At 34.8% G+C, this 10,872-nt stretch overlaps 1 protein-coding gene across 1 annotated transcript; it reads right to left on the bottom strand.

The window, feature by feature from the left end:
* Positions 1-3,024: 3,024 nt before the first annotated feature.
* On the bottom strand, positions 3,025-6,942 carry LOC142357155 (uncharacterized). Its single transcript, XM_075408835.1, has 2 exons — positions 6,448-6,942; positions 3,025-3,314 (listed from the first exon to the last, which is right to left on the bottom strand). The coding sequence occupies exons 1-2, from the start codon at positions 6,801-6,803 to the stop codon at positions 3,146-3,148; spliced, it is 525 nt and encodes a 174-aa protein (XP_075264950.1). The 5' UTR covers positions 6,804-6,942; the 3' UTR covers positions 3,025-3,145.
* Between the last annotated feature and the right edge of the window lie 3,930 nt (positions 6,943-10,872).

Below are 10,872 nucleotides of genomic sequence, written 5' to 3'. Positions count from 1 at the left end.
TAGTTAGTTTCCTCTACAATTCATAGATGATTAATAAAAACAATGGGTAAAAGAGCTTTAATTTTTTGCAGCATGCTTCAGCACTTTGTTTTGATGAGCAATAACAAGATAGTGGATTTACTGATGTAATTTCACATCAGTTTAATTGTTTAACAGAAATGCGTCGAATCTTGGAGAAAAATTTTTTACTTTAAAAATCAAAGTAAGCTGAAAACTATCGAAAGAGTAATTTCAGTCTGAAAAAAATTGCCACGAGACCAATTGCGATACAATTAGAAACTCACCTGGTGTTAAGTTTTTTTTGTAAGAGTTCAATCACAACGAGCTTAATCTTGACGATTAACGAGTATTTGGGTTGCGTAATTTATTGTAGAAATCAAATTGAGAAAACCGATAGATGTGGGGTCGAGTGGGACTCAAAAATCTGATGTCATTTGGATTCTATTTTACAAAAAGCAAATATTATAATGCAAGAACCTTTCATAGCTGAATTTTAATAGTAATTTTTATGGCTACACTGTGATCATGATTATTCCGAATGAGGCAAAACCAGGCGAGAGTATGAAGCGGACTTTAGTTTTGTTCTAAAACGGGCTAAAATCTGAGCTCGGGGCTAAAAACGGGCTATTCTGGGCTTGAGGTCTGATAATAAAAGAGCAACCCACGCGTGGACTGTTCTGTGTAAACAAATTTAGCCTCACGGGTGAAAGTTCATGGACATTTTTTTGATTTTTTACAAGTACATATATGATTGTTTTAATTGTACAAGGACATTATGACTTGTATGAACTCTCACTAGTCATACAAAGATCTTAAGGTTTATTGGAAATCGTACAACAATCATACAAAAAATTTTAAAGCCCAAAAACTGCCTAACGTTTATTCTCTGTACAGACTTTAAAAACTTCTTGGAATTCATTCAAGGTCACTTATGGTACATAAAACATTGGCTGATGCCATATGTCCCGTATAAGTTAGTAAGAGGGCATATAAGTTCAAATTGTTTAATGCGCAGTCATCAATTGTCGATTTGGGTTCCCCAGAACTATAGCCTTGTGTTTAACACGTTTTTTTTAAAAATGAGTTAAGGGTAGTTTTGCGTTTTCCTAATGAATGAGCAAAAATAGCTAAAAACTATCTTCAAAAAGTTTGATAAATTCTTCATATAGATTGACTTCTTTTGTTCTCATTCAGCACCAGTTTTGCGATAAGTGTTGTACTGCAGGGCTTTTGATGGCAGGAAAAATGTAAGTGATTCCTTATCAATAGAAATTTAAAAACTCAAGTAAGAAAAGAGGCATGATTCTTGGTAATCTATCTTGCATCATTTTTGACTATTTTGAAAGAATACTAGGATCATTTATGATTCCTTTGGTTTCATGCAAATCGTAATAAGAAATCAATTCCGGTTACAATGAAATCTTATATGCTCCTATTGTAAAACCTTAGAAACTTCAACGCGGGTTTTGTTTGGGGGGCATAATTTTCAGGAAGAGTGTCTGGAATAACTCCAATCGGAGTTCAGATTTGATTGTGACAGAGATAGTTAATTTCTTGCAGAATTTCAGCTTATTTATCAAAATTACACTAAGATACAGAATGTTGCACATCTATAATATGTTATGAAGAAAGGTGAAGGTTTATGAGAAAAGGTGGAGGCGTGATAGCCGAGAGGTAAGGTGTGTGGTTCACACGGCAATGATTGAGAGTTCAATCCCCTGCCTCCGTGAAGCTGTATGTGTGAGGATGAGCTCTTACTGAACCATAGCTTCAGGTTGACCATAGCCTGACCAATGTTGGCTGCAATGATGGTAACCCGTGAAAGTTTCAGACGCAAAAAAAGTGGCTATAGTCACCAAAAAAAGAGCAATGCTGCTCATAAAAAGATCAGTCTGAAGTGTGGGGAATGATAAGAAAAAGGGCAGCTGAAAACAGGCTACTGTAGGCCTAATGCTGTTTCGCTGCGATTACGCAGAAACCACAATCATTATTATTTGATTAATGGAAGAGATGGTATCTCACTTAGGGGAACTAAATGATCAAATCACCATCTCCACATAAAAATTGAGCTTTGCTCAAGTTTAAGGTTAATTGAATCATTTTCCCAGGATTATGTTTCTAAGCCAATATACTCAGCGTGAAAAAAATTGTTCATATGCTTGAAATACGTTTTTCAATAATATTTCACGCTCTCTTTCAACTGTTTTTTTTTCTTTTTGTTTATTCGACTGACAATTTACACCAACAATTTTTGGTGCAAAAAACTGAGTACTCAATGCTCAATGTCAAAGTTTATTGTTTCTGATCTGCTTCTGGTTATGCGCCGCAAATAAAACGAGATATTGATGGAAGTCACATTCGCCAACCTTAAAATTGAGCGTACTTTTTTTGAAAAATTAAACACAGTCCCTTTTGAGCGGAACACTTCCGCAACACATATTGTGTGATTCATGATTCCAAATTTCATCACAAGTTGAGATATGACCAGCTGCTAATCAGTAGCTAACTTTTTCCAGTAAAGAGGACTCATATGGAATTTGTACCATCTTAGATTTCTTTCACTTTTCTGCCTTTTTAACATGCCATTAATTTTGTGCAAATGAGAGAATAAATCGAGTTTTTAATGAATATTTTTAATTGACCTACAGGTTGCAACGCATCTGGTGTATCCCGTTATTCCGTTCAACTCAAAAATCACTGAATCAAAATTCTATGAACATCAAAATTCTTCAGCCTTATCGCGTGTTCAAGCTTTACTATTACGAGAGTTAAGTCTCATAGTCACCCAAAGAATACTGTGATTGATTATATTGGATAAAATTGAGGACTGATTAAGATACGAACCAATGGAAGAATATCCAGCTGTTCAGACAACTTTGGGGCAGACAACTTCAGATTAATGGGCTCGAATTGCATAGTTGGGATATTTTTTGAGTGGAAAAAAATTCACGCAAGAATCAGTAACTTTCTTCCTATGGCTGGCTTCCATCTAGAGCCTCGACCTATGGCTAGTTATAACTAATATAGCTCTTAAACGTTTAATTGACGGAGACAATTTGTTTTTCAAAACAATGATATTTCAATTTATACTCAGTGAAAATCTATTCCACATCACATGCGTGGGATTTAGAAGTGGCTCTTTTGTTCAGCTCCTGGCAGACGATAACCTTTCGTCCTCTTCGTCGAAGAATGCGACCATGCATGCGTCATCACTCGGAGTGGAGTTGAATGTGTTGTCAAGGTCAAAGTGTCTCTCGTTCACACTATGTCTAACAGACACTGATGTTGAAAGGGAGGAACTGTCGTCGCTCACACTTCAAAACAAAAACTTAAGATAAGGAGAACAAATAATTATTATACACAAATTCGAAAAAAAAACAAGCACAAAAGGCCATTCTAGACACAATCGGCAAGCAGAAGCAAAAGCTATAACATTTTTAAAGCAAATTTGCAATGAAATCTCTTTAAATCATCAGTTTTATTGACCCCGGAAACGATTTTGTGTTGTTTAAAATTATTTCAAAACCAATTAGATAGGAAACTGATTAACGGCAGTTTCCACTAAATAAAACGCTGAAAAATAGCAGTAAAAAAATTAGAAAAAAATTCGTTAAATTTTGAATTTAATTATTACTTTAGTTTAGTTCATAGAGAATAATTTCATGAAAGGAGGAATTCCTTGCCAAAAATCACAAAATGACAAACCTTCATGCTACAACGAAACTGTGGGGTCGTATACGAGCCAAATGTTGGGTAGAAACTGACCCAAACGCACAAAAAAATAAAATGGAAGGTGCTAAAAATATTGAAATGACACTTCTAAAATAGCTTCATTGTAGCTTTCATCTCTTCATTAATATGGATAAATGATTTGAATAAAAATTTCGTTGCCCCTTTAAGCTATAAAAAACGCGAAAAACAAAAAAATTTTGATAAATTTTGAAAAGAAAATAGCAAGAATGATAAAAGTTAACGGAAATTAGAGATGTTCAAAACTGTCGAAACAAGATGTTCAAAACTGTCAAAACAAAACTTTTCAATTAGCAGGAACTTATTGATAATTAATTTTAAGTTGCGAAAAAATATCCTAAATTTTATTGCGATTGCCAAAGGCATTTCAATGTCGTTAAAAACACTCCTACAACAGTTTTGAAAAATTAGCAAAAAGTGCTTTGTTGCTGCTGTTAAAGTCGCACAAACAACAAAGAGAAACCAAATACTAGCACAAAAAAATTGGGATACCATATTAGCGATATAAATTTGAGCAGCCTTTAAAAGGTCTAAATTAACACAAAAAATAAAGAAATTTGACAAAGTTAGTTGCTGCATAATGGGCTCAAAAACTAATGTTTTCACATTGATTTCAGGCCGTAACGCATTTTCAGCACATTACGCACCTAAAATGATACTTAAGACAGCTGACATCCTCTGTTGCGATTTAACATCCGCGCACGCCGAAATTTACTTGGTTATCCCGTTTCAAAAACTCAAATTCCCTGAAAAAGGTGTGTTTAAATCTTACAGAAAACAAAAGAGCACCAATACAACCCACCCTGTTTGGATTGTAAAAAACAGTGTATGACTTCAATGGTTGACCGTAAATATTCATAAATTTAATAAAAAGAACGTAGCGTTTTTTATAGTTTTGCGCTTTGTTCCTAAAACGAACAAATCATAAATTATAAGCGTCTGTACCAAAATTGATTGAGCTCTATATTCAGTACAGATTTTAGAATGTACCTCACTATTAAAAATAGCTCGACAGTTTCCTGTATCCTAAAGAATTGTATCACAGATACTGCTTTACTAACAAAACAAAAAATAAAGGTCATCTGTAATCAAGTTTTAAATTTATACTTTGCTCGACAATAGTAGTCTTCCCATTTTAATGTAAGATTTCAAAAGAAATAATCGGTACGAACTACTCAGCACTGATAAGTTTTTTTGAATCGATGGTGCTTCAACAAAAGTTTTAAAAAGTGCATTGGATTGCATTATTCTGTCTTTCTTTTTGGTCACATTTTTAGTCATGTGAATTCGAATAGCAGAATTACCGTATCTTAAAGTTTATTGAAAAATAATTAGGTCGCCTGGCCTTATCTGAAAAGTTTCAGAAAAAACCAGGAAGATAATATGTTGCTGGGACATACTTATGTGAATGAGATAAGAAACATTCAACTTAAACCATAGTTAATGAAGTTAAATGCAGTACCAAACCGTTGCGTTGTCGCCCTATTGTGTTGTTTTCTCAAAGAAAACTGTCAAAACCGTTTTCTGGCAAGGCTTTTAGTTATATATGAATCTGAATGAAACTTCATTGAATTAATGATAACTGTGTATTTTTTATTTTGTCCGATTATTCAAAACAGCCCTAGTCGAGACCTGGAATTTCTGAAAATACCTATTAGCTCCAGGTGGGGGATAAATATTCAATTAAATTACACGGTTGAGGACCCTAGTTAAATTCGAGGCCAATTCTTTCCATAAGTCCAGCCAAATTCTCTCCATATGTGAAAATGAGGCAAACTAAAATGCTCCGACTACACCTAGGTTCGATCTCATGACCTTCTCCAAGCTTACCCAATGCCTAATCAATCGCGCTACATGTCCTTAAATTTGAAGCAAATTGAAAACAAGTCATTATAACGGTCGCGAGAGTAATTCCAGGACATTTTTTATTGTCCAGCCAAATTCCAGAACACCTCTTTTGTCCAGCCAAATTCCAGAACACATTTTTTGTCCAGACGTATGTTTTAGTTCCAGCCAAATTCTAGGATGGTTGTTTTAGTTCCAGCCAAAGTTCAGGAAATCACATTGGGTCCAGACAAATTCTTTTCATACACAATATCTGTCGAGCACCGTCTTTTCATACCTTAAATCTGTCGAGGACGGTCTTTTATTAATTCCAGGTCTCGACTAGGGAGTATATCGAGTTCACACTAGCATGCCTAGTAAAAACAACCAGCATTTGTGAAAATGGAACGTTTGAAAATATGTCGGGATTGAGACTGACATGAAATTTTTTAGCCCCATTGAGAAGAACTTGAACACTTTACTCTTTTAGTGGATTAAAAATTATTTAATTTTGAAAATATTTAAATTCTTCTCATTTTATCATCTATATTTCGGATTAAAAATAAATTTTTAAAATCAGTCCGGGTTGACCACCATAAAAGAAACTTACCAAACATAAAACGGAAATTTATATGGACTTTTATGGACCATATATGGTTCCTTTTTTGGTCAGCAAAGTTAAGTCAACACGGGAGTATCTGGTCTTTCAATTCAAAATGCCGTGTTTTTCACCGGATGAACCCAGTGCATATATGTAAAATGAAAGAGCGGCAAAAAAATGACTATTCTTAGAACGACACCCCCGGTGGCATATCTACTCGTTCACCTCAGTATATTAATTTCAGGGTATCCTTTGAAATAAAAAAAACTAACCTTCGAATCCGTTGGCTGACGCGTGAAAACTTATTCCTCACTCTTCCCACCACTTCCTGTCTCAACACTTTACTCAACACTCCATAAAAGATCAAATTCATCAAAGTTGTGAAGTTACCAGCACACAGAAACCACAGAGTCAGGAAAAACTGTAGCCCTGGTTTGTCCTGAATTGGTCCATTGAAAGCCACGAAAAACTGTTTCAAGTTGATCGGGATGTAAATAATTACGTAAATAATTGCTGTGATCGAAAATGGAACTGAATTTCTGAGTACGGCGTATGAAAACTTAGCAGCAATCTCATACGAACTGTTCTCTTCTGATTGGTTCTTAGTCTTCTCTGCTAAAGTAGCCATTCTTTTATATTGGATGTAAGCGTGATAAATAATAAACCCAAACACAATTTCGGAGGCCACAATTATAACTGTGAAGGTAATGTAGAACGGGACTAAGACGAATAAGGCCTCCTTGGATAATAAACACTTTTCTCCGTCGTCTGAGATTTCAAACCAATATTTGGGCTGACAGCCAGCACTGAAAGTTATAAACAGTTTCCTTCGAAAAAAAGAGAAAAAATGAACACGTTGAAGAGAAATAGAGTTTTCTCTTTCACAACTAATTTTGAGATTAATCAAAATTATTTTTACCAAAAAGAACAAAATGGACACTCCTGAATTAACAAAGCTCATTAACAACTGTCATTACTCTGTTATTTTCATGCTTTTGCGAACCGTTTCAAGTACAGAACTCCAAGCCTGCTTCAGTGCTAGCCAAGTCTAAATGAAAGTCTTATTTCATTTTTTTTAGTACTGGCTAAGTCTTAAAACATTTCTTTTTACAAATCTAGCAAGTTTTGGTCAACTCTTGGGTAACCTTTGCAAATTGATTCCTAAATTAAAACTTTTTTTCATAAAATTTCGGGTAACAATTTTGAATTTCGAACTATGAAATTTGTATCCTACCAAGATATCGGGGAGGGCATTCTAAAAGTATTGCTAAGGAAAGGAAAACAGAACTGCTGAGAAAAAAAACTCATTTAGTATACCCTTAGTGCATATTTCGAACTCAATGGAAGAATTTAGACAGCTTTCCATATAAAACGTCGTGTTCTACAGTTAATCAAAATTTCTTTTTAAGGGGACCGGTATTATCGATTAGCTGGACCCTTTGATTCTGATCAAAGAAGACTCTCGATGTGTCTCTGATCAGAGTGCTTTTTTTTTCGTTGCCTCTTTGTAAAAAAAACCAAAAAATGAAAAGAAAAAAATTCCGATCAAAAAGTTCTCTGATCAGACCCATTTGCGTACAATATGTCTGATCAGACTAAGGTGCGATTGAAACTGCCTCTGATCAGCGCGACCCAGGCGGAAATGACCTCTGATCAGAACATTGCCATCCGGAAGCGACCTCTGATCATACCATCCACAGACTGAACTGACCTCTGATCATATTATTGTGCACACGAACCAAATCCCATACCCTGTAATTTCGGTCTGGGAACACACCGTCTGTGCGTTGGTTGGAATTGGTCTGATCAAAGGTCACTTCCGTCTGGCACCTCAATCAGGGACATGTTAAAATTTCGATAATCACTGGGGATATTGGAGGATCTGGGTCCCACAAAAATGAATTGCCAAAAAGCCTTTACCGTAGTCTCTCGCATGAAATACTCCGGGTTTTTCATCAATAGGGCCATTCAGGCCTAATGCTGTACCTCTTCTACAATCAGAAGAGAATCGCTGAGGGTTTTAAAGGTTCATTGTTTTTGTGACAGTGTTAAAATGACGGTCAAACTTAAAAATTAGAAAAAAAAGTGTGAATAATGTTAATCGCTGGTTAAGACAGCTAAAGCAATAGATGGGCAATTAGTTACCCAGTGGCGAGTTAAATATCAGAAGCCTTCAAAACAACGATATCGATTCAAGATTCATGTTTAGTTTTTTTAAGGGAAGGAAATTATTTAGGTTCCTGAAAATATAGCTGGTGTTGTAAGTGACTCGGAATAGATCAGAGCGTGCATAGAGTATGAATGTGATGAGAGCACCAGAGGGCCACGTGACCAGATTGAGAATGTAGAACAACTTCTGTTTGTTCACAGATGTGATGTGAAGATTCAACAGCACACAACACAGCAGAACGAAAGACCTGAAAAATATCTCAGCAGTTGTACCAGTCAATAAGCTCCAAAACTACCATCGTTTTTTTTGTTTATATTTGGGCATTGGAGGCGTAACATCATTCAAATGAATTATTGCAACTTTTCAGCATTTTTGGTCATCAATAGCAGCACTTTGTAAAGCTAGCCAGACTGAGGTACCAGGCGGAAGCAAATATATCCGGACTGATGATGGACGCATGAGGGTGTTGTCTTGTGTTCAAAATTCTACAAACTGGAAACATCGAGGAACACAGGAAAGTCTGCACATAGACGCTTTCCGTCTAAGACGGTCTGGACATACTTTTTTTCCGTCTGGGACATCAGCTGGGTAATTTGTAATTTATAAGCGTTCTTGAAAGTATCTGACATTAAAATAATAGGTAAAAAATTTACTACTCCTATGAGAGAAAAACATAAAGCAGTGCATATGTTTTTGTTGTAATCAAATCTTAATGCAAGCATTATTTTTCCATAATTTCATAATCAAAACTATCATCAGATAAACTGCACAAAAAAATTTAGTGTTGTGAAAAAAATGATTTGATCGAAAATAATCAGATTGTGAGGAAACTGTATAGAGATGGTCAGTCCATATGCGCTACTCAGGTGAGTCAACAACAAATTGTTTTGCGAAATTCTCCAGTTAGCTAATAGCTATTTTAATTAAACATCATGAGAAAATTTTTTTAAGATAATTCAGTTTTTCAAATTTTTAATGTTTCCCACTCGACAGATGAGGTTGATTTCTTCTAAACTCGATAAAAGGTGACCAAGACAATTTGCAAGAACAATAGAACAATAAACGTGAAATTCTTGATTAGTGTTCTCTGGCATCGGTCATATAACAACTTCACTGGCGCACGTTTTTTGTTAAGTTTCTGTCTTGCGTTCGAAATGCTCGTTTAAAAACTCATATTTTTTGCATTGTATTTGGAATAAATGAAGGACTCACTGAAAAAACCCATTGAAACTTAATGAATGAAGTGTTTACAGACGCATCCCAAAATTTATATATGAGAAAAAGTCATATCTCGACACGTGAAAAAACTTATTGACCACCAATGAAATTTTCTGTATCAACCTTAAAAGAAAATATCATCGAAAACTTTAACGTGGTCGCAAAAATTTTGTGCATGTGACGCCCTGTTTTAACTTCTGCTTTTTGTCGGCCAAAGCACCAACTAATTTTCCTCTCTGCTAGAGTGTATTATTTTACGTGAGCATATAGAAGAGTTTAAAGTAAGCGTTAGAATATAGGTTACGTAAATTGGCAATTATTTAGAGCGTTATCCATAGCCGGGACATGCATGCTGAATAGAAAGAAGTTAGAGCAGAAAAAAGTCTAAAATCTAAGCCTTCCGAGGAGGTTTTTCAGTATAAATACAAGATCTGTTTTGTATAGAAATGTCAATACAACCAGACTGAATATTGATTGAGAAATTTAAATTCTTTAAGTTTAAAACAGATCACAAAAGTTTGAGTAGAAAATAGAAAAAAGTAGCCACTTTTCGATAAACTCATTCCCTTGTCTCTAATCGTACTGAATTTTTTTTCATCCATTCTGAGCATTTATTTGAATAGTAAGTTCTAGAACAATCCAGTCAAGTAGAGCACATGATTTGCAACTTCTGATAGTTCTGAAAACTGACCACCTTCAATCTGGATGTTCTCCATTTTGTAATTTTGCAATTTGGAAAAGCTATAGATTTTGATTTTTTTACATTCTGCTGTCTCCTTCTGTGAACAATAAAGCAGAAAAAAAAGAAAGTGGAAACGATAACTCTAATTAATTTTTTTTTCAATATTTCGCTCATTATTTGACTTTAATTTCTGCTTTTTTCATCGATTGTTCTCCCATGTTGTTGTATTTTTTTTTCAGTTTGTAGTTACGAGGTCAACTGAAAACTGAACAGAAAAAAGATAGAAAAACACTCAATATACACTTTTTGACAAAAAATGAATACCTAATTTGCAAAACTATTAAAAAACACTGCCTTGTTTCACGAACAGGCTATTTCTTCTGAGTTAAGTTTCCGTTTTTGTGATAAATGAATAAAGCGTGCCTATAATTGATAGAAATCCCGGTTCGATTAAATTTATGTACCATAACACATATCATATATGGTACCTTCATACCATATAACGGGCCAAATATGGTCCATCAAAACCAACAAAAAGCCGACTATGTTCTTTGTATGATTAGTAAGAAACCAAATATGATCCCTTTTATAGCATTTGAATTCTATGTGTAAATATAAATTTCAAAA

This window comes from Convolutriloba macropyga, unplaced genomic scaffold (assembly GCF_964194025.1).
Source record: "Convolutriloba macropyga unplaced genomic scaffold, txConMacr16.3 SCAFFOLD_5094, whole genome shotgun sequence".
Taxonomy (NCBI): domain Eukaryota; kingdom Metazoa; phylum Xenacoelomorpha; order Acoela; family Convolutidae; genus Convolutriloba; species Convolutriloba macropyga.
This window is presented reverse-complemented; position numbering and strand designations above follow the sequence as displayed.